This window comes from Podarcis erhardii (genome assembly GCF_964252035.2).
Source record: "Podarcis erhardii genome assembly, chromosome: 9".
Classification (NCBI taxonomy): domain Eukaryota; kingdom Metazoa; phylum Chordata; class Lepidosauria; order Squamata; family Lacertidae; genus Podarcis; species Podarcis erhardii.
Window position 1 is genome coordinate 44,332,780 of NC_138512.1, and position 15,252 is coordinate 44,348,031.

The window sequence follows — 15,252 nt, forward strand, 5'->3', positions numbered from 1 at the left end:
GTTTTAACCCCTGCCTGCAGGTCACGCTGCACAACTTCAACAAGCCCATTTTGCCAGGGACTTCAGGGGCAAGATAACTCATGAGTAGTCCCCTGCGCTTCCAGGAATTTCTCAAAATCCTCAGAAACAAATTCCCCGCCCCGGTCAGAAAACAGGTTCTTAATTGGTTTGTTAAAGTGCGTTTTTACCCAGTTGCAAAAAACTTTGTACTTCTCAAATGCTTGTGACTTGTCAGCTATTGCATAAGTCCAACAATATCTACTATACTGGTCTATGAGGGTAAGCCAGTACTTAGAACCTCCTAATGATGGTGGGAGTGGCCCAACTAAATCACAATGTACACGCTCAAATGGCTCAGTTACTTTCCTATCTGAGCACCTACCCTTGCGTGCAACCTTAATCTTATTCTTGCAACAGGATAAACATTGCATAAAGAATTTACATGGCTTTAAGTTGAGGCCATTAACAATATTCTTCGTCCTAATTACATCAGCAAAATTCAAGTGTCCCAGAATTCTGTGCGCCTCGTGGAGACACCCGGAATGAGGCCTTGCATTCCTCAACCCCTGGCTTGACTGTGCTGCTCTGCAATTTATAGGCAATTGGGAGTAGGTGCGAAAATACAGTCTATATAAACCATCAGAGTCCCGGGCATACAATAGACGTTTGTTCCCCTCAAAAAACTCACACATTGAATTTAAGAAACGCACACTTATGCCTTGACGAGCAAAACACCTTACTGATAATAAGTTGTCCACTGATGGGCAGTAAATGCAGTTCGCTATTGTAATGTTTAAAGAGTCAAGTTTAACAGTACCCCTGCCAAGTGACTGCAAGACTTGTGAATTGGCTAAATGTACATTACCAATTTCCTCTTCAAAAGAAATAAACAAGCTTCGATCATTGCAAACGTGGTGAGATGCTCCTGAGTCCACAATAAAAGACTTCCACTTGGCACCTTTAATTCTTTTACTATCTGTTGTCCGAGCATGAAAAGCTCGCGGCTCATTTCTGTCTTTACGGTGCGATGTTGGCTGCTGAGATGACAACCGTGACTGACGATCAGAAACAGGCTTGGGAGTACTTTGCTTTCTTTTGGCTCTGCAGTCCTTTGCAAAATGTCCTTGCTTATTGCAGGACCAACAACGCTTTGCAGCTTTAAATGCAGTCGTATCACCACAAGTTTGCATATGGCGTTCCTCATTACTTCTGGAAATAGGAGTGCTTATGGCACAAGCCTCCCTTCTATCCAACTCGCCCATTAATCTTGCCGTTACCCCTTCCACAGTTAATTGTGCTGGTGGGACGGCAGATATCTGGCTAGCTACACCATCAAAGTCCTCGTTAAGGGAACAAAGAATGATAAAAACATACTGAATATCAGGTATGTCCATGTCCCTTCGAATTAATTCGCCGCGTATTGCCTCCAGACGTCTCAAGTGTGCTGCCAAATCACCACCAGGCTGCAACTTCGTCTGGTACAGCTGCTTGAAAAACGTCAATGCAGACGCTGACTCTTTTCTAACATGTACTGCTGCAAGACTGTCCCACATTTCTTTGGCAGTTTTCTTATTCCTTATATAGACTACTTTCTGGTCGCTGACTGCCAAATTAATTATTGCCCTGGCTTTTGCATCTCCTTTCGACCAAGCATTAGTTACAGGGTCAGGAGGGTCTTCAGTTACATAGGTCCATACTTCCCTAGAGGTCAAAAGCGCCTCCACCCGAAAAGACCATAAACTATAGTTCTCATCTGTTAGCTGTGGGAAGACCAGAGCCTTCTCAGCTTCAGGAACCCGGTCAACCATTCTGGAAATCTTCCAGACCCACAAAAACTACACTAACAGGAGAAGGAGTTTTCAAACCTTTCTCAGAGTCCAAAAATATGCAGTCATCCACTCAGCAGCTGGGCCCAGAACCAAAGATGTTGGATATTTGCAGTATGGTAGCGCTGCAGAGAGCTTGCTGGGGAGACCATGCATTAAAAAGAAAGGGACTCAAAAATAACTTAAACAAGGTTTTAATTACAAAAAACAAAAACTCCTTATACACTAAATACATTAACAACAAACCAGACCCAACCACCAACCCAACCCCCAGGGTAATGGGAGAGCTAGGTGCTGCTCCTTATATACTACATGCAAATGCTGACACACCTTTAATCAATGCAACTCAGCAGCACCTGCTATGTTTCACAGCTGTAAAGCTGGGTCTCGTTATCTTGCTCTGGCCCTTGCTCTGGCCCCTTAAAGACATACACATTAGGTGGAACAATGATGAACCTTTACATTTAAAGAAACCATTCAACATTCTTAACTAAGATCTTCTAGAAGCAACAACTTTTCATCAAAGTTAGGCAACATTTTGTACTTGGATATGCAGTGCAGTAGTGATTAGCAATAGTTACAACTAGGGTTGTGAATGGGGAGGGGTGTTAACATCTGAGGTTCTGGGGAAATTCCACTACACACATAATTGAGAGTTACCACCTGATACAATAGCACACATAAAGGTAAAGGACCCCTGACGGTTAAGTTCAGTCACAAACAAATTTGCAAGGACCAGCACTTCTGGTAATCACTGGTGGCAATCTTATTAATGTATGGCGTAAGCAATTATAGCTCCACGGATTTACCCATCTGGAAACATCTATGTGATTAATGAAGAAAAATTGCTACCAGTCCTTTCCTGTTAATATTATTGCCAGGTTCAGATTTAGAGGCAAGTGACCCATGTGACTTTCTGGAGTGCCAGACTCAGGGTTCCTGAGTGATGAACACAGTTTTTCAAAGCTCAGGGTCATGAAAGTATATTTTAATAAATAATGGCTTATAAGAAACGGACATAATTTGCTGTTTTATTGTTTAAAAATGTCATTGGCCAGAGCTAATCCTGAAGATCACAAGGCGAGTTTTCCTCTCCTTAAACTGGTTGTTATTTTAGGTGCAAAATTAAAACTGGAAACTGGGCTTTTTGTGGCTTGTAGTTCAGTACAAACCTTTTTCTTCTCACTTTTCAACATACCATTTAATACCGTGCTTCTTCCCATATTTCTTCCTTGTTTTCCCATAAACGTGACATTCCAGTGCTGTGCCATTTAGCAAATGATGGGCAGTGCAAAACTATTTTGTTCTGAATAACTTGGTGCACAAAGTGACCAATGGAAGTATTTCTCCTTTAATCAAGATGTTTGGGACTCAGTGGGTACTTACTGGGTTGTATCCAGAGATGCTCTTCTGCAAGAGGATGCTCTTTTCCCAGCATAGCACAATATCATTGCTTGAGGAAATAAGAACTTAAACCCCACTGTATGCATCTCCTAATACAAGCCACTTACACAGTGTCTCAAGATATGTGCTTGAGCTATGCATCTTCTATTAGCTCTGTTTGCAGAAGAGCAGCACTTCTGGATCAAACCTATTACTTCTCCCCAGCAAACTGAGACAGAGTAAGGGGTAGCTCTTGTGTAATAGACTCAGTAAGGTATTTGCGTGAATTTTAGCCGTGTGATCTTCCTGATTAGTCATGTCGTCTTTTTGATTGCTCTTAGTCTCTTTCCAGTGGCATGCCTTAGCATCTCCTAGCAAAAATAAGCCTAAATTCCAAAATTCCCCACATCTGCCATCATCTCCTCCTCCTGCTTCCACTCCTTGTATTATATCCCCTGTACTGAATTTTAGTTCATAGCCTCGTCAAGGCAGAGACCGGTCCTTTTATTGCTACTCTGCAACAATGATAGCAAAAATAACAACATTTCATAGACCCAACAGTGATGAGGATAAAAGCATACTGTGGCTGATTAATAATAATTAACTTTAGGATACTTATCAAAAATATTAAAAATGTAATTGCATAGATGGGGGGAGGTAGTGAGATTTTTTTTTTTACTTAGGCTCGTTATGGATTGTCAAGTATGTCACTGGAGATTATATACACTTTTATTTTCTTTAGAATTGTAGGAATGGGAACCTGTCTGCTTTCTTTCCTTTTTGTTTTTTTTTAATGGTACAGCGGTTCATTCAAAGAGCTTCAGGGAATAATTAGTTTCAGCAGCAGTGCCTGAAGCGTTCATCAAAGAAAAGGTTACCATCTCTTACTATGCCAGCAAGGTCTGTTTCCTAGCTTTTAGCCAGTTGGATTTCCAAATAGTGCCCATAAAGGTGTTGTAGTCAACTTTATAACACCTTTCCATAATAATTTCAGAATTCTGAGAGTCTTTGCATACTGATGATGAGTATCCACTTGGCCTTTAAAAGTTAAAAAGAAAAAAGGTTTTGACTTTCAGGTGTGTGTGTTTTTTTTAAAATATTATCTTTATTTCATTCTGCAGTACTGGGTACCAATGTATTTACTATTCACCTGAAAACACAGCCAAGGCAAAAGAAGTTCTTAGTAGCATCAATCATCTGCAACCTCTCATATCAAGCCATGCAGACCTGCTGCTTAATTCTGCAAGGCAGCATTTGCCAGACAGCTTGAAGAATTCCTTAAAGATGCTTTCAGAAACGGTAAGATTCAAATATGGTCCCTGCAGTGACAACTAGACAGAACTCACCAAATTCATAGCTACTATCTCTCTCTGCATCCCTAACATGAGGAAATGTTAGGTTATTTTGGTGGTTACAAGCTTCAGGCTACTGCCATAGGAAAATCATGCTCTTTTTGGTTTTAACTCCATTGTTTTTAAAAATGTGATTTCTATACACAGGGAATAAAAGTAGGTATCATTGTTTGAACTAGGAAGGTCTGTCTAAATTTTGTTTATTCATTTCTTTTGTTAAAATGGATATCCTACTCTTCATCATAAAATGTTTGTAGGAAATTCCACCAAAGTAATTTTTTCCTATTTTCATCTATTTTACACCAGCCGTGCACAACCTTTGGCCCTTGGCCTAATTTCATGTGGGTGGCAAGGAGAGGAGTAAGGAGTGAGAGAGCGGGGGGGGGGGGAGAGAGAGAGAGAGAGAGAGAGAGAGAGAGAGAAAGAAAGAAAGAAAGAAAGAAAGAAAGAAAGAAAGAAAGAAAGAAAGAAAGAAAGAAAGAAAGAAAAGAGGTGAAGTGAGAAAGAACAGGGTAGGTGGGATTATGCCATGCAGACCATCCACCTTTTTACACGTTCTCTGTGAAAACTATTACATTATAAAACTCCTCCTCCTGGGTTGGAGAGTCTCTGCTCACAACTTGCAAGGATTCCTGGTTTTCAAAATACATCCCAAATCTGTTTTGTTTTTAACCAATATAGATAACTTATTCACAGTTTTTTCCTGCTACAGCAATGAAAAATGGCACTTGCTGTCACTCAGATTTACCCTATTTTTTGGCCTACATTTTAGGGGGAGATCTTTGGTGTACTCTTTTACCTTGGTGCCTTTAATGGAATTCATTGGGGTTTTTAAAATAATAATGTGATGTTCTTCTAAATCGAGATTTATGTCACATTTGTAGTGTAATAATTAAATCAGATGTCTCTAGTACACACTATGGATATGTCTACAAGCAGGAAGGATGAGTGCTAGCAGTTGATTGAACTGATACAAGAAAAATAAATGAGATTTAATAGGAAGGAAGGTGGGTGTCCTAGTTTAAAGGTTTTTGTGTGTAATTCTGCTGAGATGAATGTGAAATTTAGAGAGTTGTTCGGAATAGGCACCTTTTAATTGAACAAAGGCTTGCCTAGGGGTGAAACATTACATTATTCATTTGATAATTATGTGATCTCTTGAACTGTAAACTTGCCATCATCAGTCAACATGGACCATTGCCTCTTATCATGCTTTGAAATTAGCTAATAACGGAATCACAGCAGGCAACAAGATTGTCACAAGTTGTGTGTTGGCTCTCCTGTGCTGGTTGTTGCTTAACCAGGGGTTCTCTAAATTTTTGAATTCTGGGTTCCATCTGCTTCTGCAGTTACTGTGCCTTATACATACACAGATACACACACCACCACCACCACCACAACAACTACTTTGCACTAATTGATTTCCCCTCACACAGTTGTGTGCAGACTAGTGCCGGGCTGAAACCTGATCCCAAGTTTCGCAGGACCATGTGTCCCCTTGCAAATTGAGGTGCTATTTTCTGCAGCTCACTAGGGCCATTACAAATGTTGAGAGAATTTGAAGGTGCCACAAAACTTCATTGTTTTCAAAAGCTTAGCATACCCTTGCACTAAGAGAAGTTGATATAAATAGATAACAAAATACATTTCCTTACCTAGTCTTTGGTGCCATTGTGGCAACTACAGGCTATACTGTAAATAAGATGTAGCTTGCCTGCTTATTACTGACTGCACACTCATTTTAATTCTAGACAGAGTTATTTGTACATGCATTTAAGGATCAGCTGATCAGAAGTGCCCTTTTAGCTCTATACACAGCCCGTCCAGGTTGTGTCCTAAAAAAACCAACTGTGCCAAGGAACAGTGCTGAAGAGAGCGGGGATCAGTCGAATCAGGAGCATCCATCCCAAATCAAGAGACAAGATTCTATACCTCACCATTCGGAATATGACGAGGAGGAGTGGGTAAGTAGCCTCAAAGTTATGTTCTTGGATAAGTCCATTCAATTACAAATGGTCAATTATGGGTACCATTGCATGCACTTTGGACTTTATTATTATTATTAATTCCACAGGAGCATCCATCTTAGTCAGCTGCAGGAACTGCAACAGATTCCTGTGACACCTTGAGCACACTTTGTTACATGCAAGAAGCGACTTCATGAATGTGGCAAAGTATGGCACAATAAGGCGAGCAACAAAGGGAGTGACCCAGAGGCCGCAGCCAGTATCGCTGCCTCAGAATATTCACAGGATTAAAATCTGGCAACCGCATTCCCAAATTTCACTGAAGAATCACTGTCATTGCAAGGAACAAAGTGTAGGAGCCAAAGTGTTGATTTACTGGATGCGTGGAGGGAAGCAGTTCTAGGGATGAATCAATGACCTGAACAAACTCCCATTTTGAGTTTACAAAAACTTACATGACTTGTTACCTGGAGGCAATTTGTTTGTTCATCACAAGCAATCAGAGATGTAGCTATTTAAAGTCTGGCTTAGCTTCTCTCTCCTCCTGTACCTTTACAAGGGAAAAGGTAAACTGGGTCACAGCTTGCAATTTGTTGAGCCAGAGGGGGAGAGGTAGGGTCTGTCTGTTATTAAGAACATAATAACTGCCTCCCCAGATCAGACCGAAGATCCTATCTGCGCCAGCAGTTTCCCACCTACAGTGGCCATACAGGAGTCCGTTGGTATCCCAGAAGCTATATCAATAAGCTATATAGATATATATAACTTTTTGAAGGCATAATCATGCATTCCAACTGAAAATTTATATGCGGTGCCCAAGCATATGGTGAAAACATTAAATATATACAACTCTACAAAATTAAAATGCCAGAAGCAGCAGTTTAAATGCTTTTTAATATACTACGCAGGATACCTCCCTGCTGGACACGTTCCTCCTGCCCATCACTTTCAAAGGAAGAAAGGAAAGAAGGGGGGCTGCCCAGGACAGAGAAAGCTGGCAGATTAATGACATGCTTCATACCACCTTGCAAACTGTGGGGCAGCTTTTCTCACAAGTTTGCATGAAAAAACGGCATTTTAAGAGTTCTTGCTGGAAGTTTCTGTTGGTGCAACGCTGTTAGTTACAAATACTGTCAGGCGGTTAAGATCAATGCTGATTAGGCTGCTGAGTAAAATGCAATTGGCCATGGTATTCCTAGGCAGCACCAAAGCAATGCTAACTCCGTAAAGAAAAATATTTCACCTGATGGTTACAGATCGTCTCTGAATAGTTGTTCCCGGTTTCTCTCACCAGCTGTTTCTATCATTCCAAAGCCTCCCTTCAGGGAGGATAAAAAGTCACTCCATACATAATGCAAGAGTTAGGTGGGCAGAGTGCCATTTGGAAGCTACTGTTGTATATTTCTAGCTAGTTAGCATGCCTGGTTAGAAAGTACTTTATGAACAGCAGTGGACACATATGAAAAGACAACAGAGTTATAAGTCCAGGCTTTACTTACCCAAATTTTTGAAAAGAGAAATTTCAGAATGCATGTGAGAAGATAACACAGTTGATTTGCCAAAACAGATCTTCTAGGAACCTGTGTGGTATAGTGGTTAACGAGTTGAATTAAGACCTGGGAGACCAGTGTTCAAACGCCTACTTGAGCCATGAAGCTGGGTGAACTTGGGCCAGTCACAGTCTCTCAGCCTAACCTGCCTCACAGGGTTGTTGTGAGGATAAAATGGAGGAGGAGCATATACAACACCTTGAGCTCCTTTGAGAAAAGGTGAGGAAATAATAATAATAATAATAAATAATAATAATAATAATAGAGACACAATAACTATGTAATCATTGCCCCTAAATATATATATTTTAATATCTTAAGTGTGTCATCTTACTGCACCTTAAGCACAGAAGAAAGCAGGATCAGCCCAGCCATGAGGCAAACTGAGGCAGCCACTTCAGGCGGCAGAATCCAAAGGGCATGCCTCTCCCTCCCCCCGCATGCCCACTATTGAAAAAGCAGTGGCTTCTGGATTCTGTTAGAGTGCCATGCTTACCAGGAGAGGTCACACAAGGCATCCAGAGCCCTCTGCATAATCTTGTGGTCTCTCACACAATCTCCCCAGAAACCATAGCTGCATGATGCCAGTAAGCAAGACTTTGGGGGTTTTTTTTTGGGGGGGGGGGTAGGGGGAAGCAAGAGGAGCAAGGCACATACACAGGACAGCAGTTTTCCTTTTCACCTCAAGCAGGAAACCGGGATGAGCTGCCCCCTAAAAGGAAGCACATTTCAGCCACACTTTAGGAGACATAAACATGCAAGTTCGGTTGCAGCACAGAAGCAAGAAGGGTTATGGTTGAGAAATATCAAAAATAGTACAGACAGAGGGAAGAAAGGACAACCTTGCTAAGCAGTGAGGACAGTTTTCTACAGCAAGAATATTTGCCAGAGTTTAGCCCAGCTTCAACTCAGATTTTGAATGCTTGCTTGCCCTCCTCCTCCCAAGATGTTTTACTTTTCTTTGGGGAAGAAAAATGTACCTTTTGGACATGTCTTACAGTGATTCTATTTTAATCTTTATATACATGCACTTGTACTATAATGGTTGAAAGGGAAATAAGATTCTGCCCCCACTTGTGAACCAGAAGGCAGAGGGAGGGGAGGATACATCTAATCATTGCTATTCTGAACCTCAGTGACTTGCATAAATGTGACAGTGAAGTTTGGCCCATGTCCCAGTATATCTCAGTAGCTATCAGTGTAAACTGGGAATACTTCCAGTGAAGTTAATTGCCTAACATAAATGAAAATGTGGGAAGAACCAGTCCTCCTAATACTAGACTTACCAAAATGCTTCTGCTGTCATTGTATAAGTTCATGTGGCTTTGGGTAAAATCCAAACTGGCCTGAATTGGGCCAATTTGAGCCTCTGATTCATATTCAGAACCTGTTTCTCTTTAGTGATATTGTTGTATGGTTATGTGTTTGTGTTTTCTTGTCTACATTTTACCTTTCTCTCTATTTCCAATTTTTATCTTTTCCCCTTTGTGTCAAAACTGAATTGTAAACAAACATTTGCACTAAGTCAAAACACTGAATACCATGCTGCAATATCTGGAGACAGCAGGGTGGGCTGGATTGTGGAAAGATGAGGAAAGGGAAGGAGGGGGTACTTTGTCACAAACAGTTACTCTAAAAAAACGGAAGTAAATAATAAGAAACAATAATATAAATAGGCACCATGGGAGGGTAATTATTATCAGGATCTCAGTAGGCAGGAAGCGGGGTGGGGGTGGGTTTAACTCTTTTGTCCACTTCTGTGGCCTTCACAAAAATAACTCCTTTGAAACTGCTAATTGCATTGGGAGGGAAGTCATAGTTTCTTCTGGGCTGCAGCAGGGGAGGAAAGGGATACTTTGCTTGATCCGGACAGGTATCAAGCCCCTTGCCTTGTGGTTTCTATTTACATTTCACACACACACACACACACACACACACACACAGAGCAAATAAACCCTTAATGTCATATCTAGTTTGGCCCTTAGTTAATAAACATGCCAGTTATTTCTATTTCACTATTGTAGACTGCTGTCTTATGCACAGTAAGCTGTGAGTAAAATTTCATTGAACAGTGTTTCTTGCTAATGAGTAAACATACGGAAGATTGTACTGTTAGAAGCATTTTTGTCAAGGTTAAGGGGGATTTCTATTTTTCATTTTTGCAAAAGTTGGAAGGTTGCATACTTCTTTCAGTGCCAGTACAATACAGTCTTTAAACATCAAGTTGTTATGCTTGTTATGCTTGAAATGAAATAGAAATTTAGCATTGATTTTTACCAAAGGCTTATTTTAGTTGTCTTTCAGAAATAAAAAGATCAAATAAGGGCAAATCAACTCTGGGATTGAGAAAAACTCATGAGTTTAATTTTACCACTGTGATAACTCCCACAGGGGTGAAGTTTTAGTTCAGATAAACATGTGTGCACTTACAGAACAAGGACATGAATAACTTATTGCTAAGCAGGGTGTTGGTTTTTTTAACAGGAGTGAGTCAGGTTTGATTTCAGGGTTTGTCAGAGATGTGGAAAAAATAGGTTCTGGTATATAGATTTTTAAAACACGGAGAGAGAAAAGCAGAGGGAGATAACACCTAAGTAAACACCCTAGGGAAATAAATTATTTCCTATGAAATAAAAACATTTAAGCTAAAATCACATTCCTTCATAATTCCTCTCTTGAGTCCACAGGTGATTAGATCATTTGTTCATTCTATAATCCATTAGTCAGGTAGGTCTTTAGAAATAATCTGGTAAGTGGGGGATTTGTCAGCTATTAAAAGCAGTACCCAGAAATATAAAAAGTAAACACAAACCAGAGTTATTTATAAAGGACTAATGTTTGCAAAAAACAACAACCCTGCAAACCTTTTATATAAAGATGCAGGTGCAAGGTGACTGGTTATGGCAGATAGGGCATATACATGTCAATAATCGCTGGCACAATACTGTAATTTTTAAAAAATGTGTTCATGCTGCAGACTGAGCTTGTATAAGCTTTTGAACTCTTCTACAACATTATCAAGGGACGCAGGTACACTGTGGGTTAAACCACAGAGCCTAGGACTTGCCGATCAGAAGGTCGGCGGTTCAAATCCCCGTGACGGGGTGAGCTCCCATTGCTAGGTCCCTGCTCCTGCCAACCTAGCAGTTCAAAAGCACGTCAAAGTGCAAGTAGATAAATAAGTACCGCTCCAGCGGGAAGGTAAACAGCGTTTCTGTGTGCTGCTCTGGTTCGCCAGAAGCGGCTTAGTCATGCTGGCCACATGACCCGGAAGCTGTACACTGGCTCCCTCGGCCAATAAAGCGAGATGAGTGCCACAACCCCAGAGTCGGCCATGACTGGACCTAATGGTCAGGGGTACCTTCACCTCACAACATTATCACCATGTTATAATTTTCTCCTACTTAGTATTCTATCCTGCACTTTCACATATCTCTTTAGAAATATTCCACTTTTACCTGTCTTTACATTATTGTTATACTGTTCCTTTTCTTTCATGGGCAGATAAAAAATAGCTGCTGATGATCTTGTTGATAATTCAGCCCATGTGCTTTTACCTTATTTCAACAGCTGATCAGAAACGTGAAGCTAGCTAGATATTGTAAGCTAGCTTTACCATGTGATTGAAGATCCAGTAGTTGAGTTTACAAGTAACTGTGACATGCTGAACAGTTATGTAATGCTGATTGAACCTGATATATCACTGCTCAAGGCATCTGATTCTCTCCCCATAAAACTTGTTTCCTGATTTCCATGGCCTATTAAAACCTGCTGTTAATGAACAGTCAAGTAAGCACAATTGTTTGAAGTCACAGCTTTAATCCACCACGGTTCCTTTTTATTCTTAGAATGTGTTCTCTACCACTGACCCACTGCAAACATAAACCACAACACCACAGGCATCCATGCTATGCTTTGCATACTTGCAAACACAATGAAATGTTTACTAGCCCTCAAAAAATTATGGAGCTGAACTTAAAGATGGTGAGCACAACCCAGTTATTCTTTCTTGATCTCTCAGTGGCTTTCAGTACTATTGACCATGATCTCCTTCTCAGCCAACTTAGTGGGATGGGTATAGAGGCGCTGTTTTACAGTAGTTCCAGTCCTATGGGTTGGTTTCCAAGAATGATAATGAGTGATTGTCTTTTGGCCCCTTGGCAGATGTGCTGTGGGATATCATAGGGTACCATTATGTCCCCAATGTTGTTTCACATCTATATGAAGCAATTTAGAGATTCAGAGATTTGGGGCAAGGCCTCATCAGTATGCTGGTGGTGCCCACCTATATTTCTCAGTAGCACCCAAATGAAGAGAGGCTGTGCAAACCCTGAACTGGTCCCTGGACTCAGTGGTGGACTCTGAATTGTGGCAAAAATGAGGTGCTGTAGGTGAATGGTTCCCAAGAACAGATAATTGGTCAATTGCCTGCTTTGGGTGGGGCCATACTGCCCTTGAAAGAGCGGGTTCATAGTCTGGAGGTGCTCCTGGTTCTGTTTTGTTGCTAGAGGCCTGGGTCACCTCAGTAGCTAGGACACCTGACCAGTGTCATCTGTGAGCTGGTAATCACAGGCTGTATTACTGCAATGCTGCACTTGAGATTTGTCCAGAAGTTGTAATTAGTGCAAAATGTAGGCAGCTCGAGTGCTCACTGGGGCAGGATATAGTCAACATATTACCCCACTGTTGAAAGAATTGCACTGGCTGTCAGTTAGCTACTAGATAAGTTAAAAGTGCTAATTTGATGTGCAAAGCCCTCTATAGCTTGGGACCAGGATACCTGAAAGGTGGCCTTACTTGTATACCCTATCAATCACTGCACTCTGCAGGTAAGGGCCTCTTGCAGATATCGTGTTATCAGGAGGTCCATTCTTCATAATGTCGAAATGGGGCCTTTTGTGTTGTTGCACCTCCCCTTTGGAATTCCTTCCCCTTGAATATTAGAAAATGACATCCTTTGGGCACCTACTAAAGGCCTTCCTCTTCCAAGAAGCCTTTTACGTTGAGATATTTCCCTGTCTGCATCTGTACTGGAATTGTTTTTAGGATGTTTTGTTGCTTTATCATGTGATGCTTGCTGCCCTGTGCTCCTTTCACAGGAAGGGTGGGATACGAATTTAATTTTATATGACTTTTAAAAATGCCACTTCCCACTTGGAGGTATTGAGTATCTTCAGGGACTGGGCTTCTCGTCAGTTATGTAAACATGTACTAATGTATTTCATCTTGAAGAAAATAGCTATACTCTTCCCTTAGAATATACATCAGCCCAAACAGTTTCAGATGCACAAGAATAAATTTTGCCAAAATAAATTTGAGAAAGTGGGAGCTGTGGTCCACAACTGTATATGTGACATCATATTTGTCAGTCTTTGAGGTATTACATGTGTCTTTCTCTTTGCTGCAATATACTAACATGGATGCTCCTCTTGGAATAATCTGTGGCAATTCTAAACACAGTGACAATCCTAGAATAATTTATTCTGCAATTGTACTTTTGAAGTAAGTAGCAAAGATCTTCTGCTGAAGTAGATTCAAAGCTGGAATATATTGTTCTGTTATTATTCACTATAGTAAGGAAACTAATAAATCTACTGTTGTGTCTTTAAATGCATTTTTAAATATTGAGTGGTGATACTGATACTTTTTTCAGGACAGGGTGTGGGCCAATGTGGGGAAGAGTTTAAACTGCATTATTGCAGTGGTGGATAGACTGCTTGAGAAAGACAACATGCCCAGCATCACTACGGAAAATGGAAACGACCCTCTACCAGCAGAGCATGTGACATCTCATCCAAGTGGTAGGAAGCACATTTTTATTATCATTGAAGAGCTGGATAAAATGAAAAGGCCACAGGAAAGAGAGAGGGGGCGAGTTGGTAGATGAAAGTGCTGATGGTATAGTTTTGCATGATTCTGGCCTTGAATGTGGGGAGATTATTTATCAAATTGCATCTCCATAGTGGAGTCAAGAATTGCTTGCAGTGCTTAATTTTTTTGTGTGTGCTACAAGGAAACCTCTTTGAAAGAACAGTCTTCTGCTTTGAAGTTTCTGACATATTTTAATCTGCTTTAGGCTCTCCTTGAAAACAGTATTCAGAGGAAGAGTCAAGTGCACGCACTTAACCCTTACCAGGCTCGGTAGGAAATAGAGGGAAAGGCAGTTGACAGATGCCTCTTTGACATAAATTTATGTGCTGTTTTCAAAATAAATACAGTGGTGCTCCGCAAGACGAACGCCTCGCAAGACGGAAAACCCGCTAGACGAAAGGGTTTTCCGTTTTGGAGGCGCTTCGCAAAATGAATTTCCCTATGGGCTTGCTTTGCAAGATGAAAATGTCTTGCGAGTTCCTGCGGGGGTTTTTTCCTCCCCCCCCCTTTTTCTAAGCCGCTAAGCCGCTTATCCGATAAGCCGATAAGCCGCTAAAAGCCGCTAAGCCGCTAATAGCGCTAATCCGCTAAGCCATCAATGGGCTTGCTTCGCAAGACGAAAAAACCGCTAGACGAAGAGAATCGCGGAACGGATTCTTTTCGTCTTGCGAGGCACCACTGTATATCATTGTGGTTTGTGCAAACTATCTGAATAGTGGGGTCATAGTCACAACTGGTTTCTAGCATGAAAAATAGACTTGGGAGGTTTGTCCTGTTGTTGGTCACAGTTACTACTTGCAGTGGGATCCTCTGTACGTGTGCTCAGAAGTAATTCCCATGGAGTTCAATGGGACTTACTAGCATGCATAATATTGCAGTCTTAATGTTTGTTGTTGTTTAGTCGTTTAGTCGTGTCCGACTCTTCATGACCCTTCATGAGGACTCTCCTGCGTGTGAGTGTCTGAGGGCCCTGCTCCTTCTTGCCATTCACCATCTGGCCTGGGGTGGGGCCTGAAGCCTCATAAGGACTGCTGCGCTCTGCTGCCCAGGAGGACTCTCCTGTATGTGAGTGTCTGAGGGCCCTGCTCCTTCCTGCCACTCACCATCTGGCCTGGGGCGGGGCCTGAAGCCTCATAAGGACTGCTGCGCTCTGCTGCCCAGGAGGAGTCTCCTGCGTGTGAGTGTCTGAGGGCCCTGCTCCTTCCTGCCACTTACCACCTGGCCCAGGGCAGGGCCTGACGGGCCTCACTAGGACAGTTGCTGTTACTGCTGGAGGGGTGCAGAGTGCTTTTAAAATGTTTTA

The 15,252-nt window shown here is 41.5% G+C and overlaps 1 protein-coding gene across 7 annotated transcripts in view; it reads left to right on the forward strand.

The window, feature by feature from the left end:
• INPP4B (inositol polyphosphate-4-phosphatase type II B) overlaps positions 1-15,252 on the forward strand; it is a gene marked incomplete at its 5' end in the record, with an annotated part of 286,774 nt that overhangs the window by 215,788 nt on the left and 55,734 nt on the right. For all 7 annotated transcript variants that reach the window (XR_014160193.1, XR_014160194.1, XM_081876074.1 and 4 more), the window contains 3 exons: positions 4,331-4,508; positions 6,313-6,525; positions 13,732-13,879. Coding sequence is in view for 5 of the 7 variants with exons in the window: in XM_081876074.1 (XP_081732200.1) it covers positions 4,331-4,508; positions 6,313-6,525; positions 13,732-13,879 (539 nt within the window). The remainder of the gene's footprint in view (positions 1-4,330; positions 4,509-6,312; positions 6,526-13,731; positions 13,880-15,252) is intronic.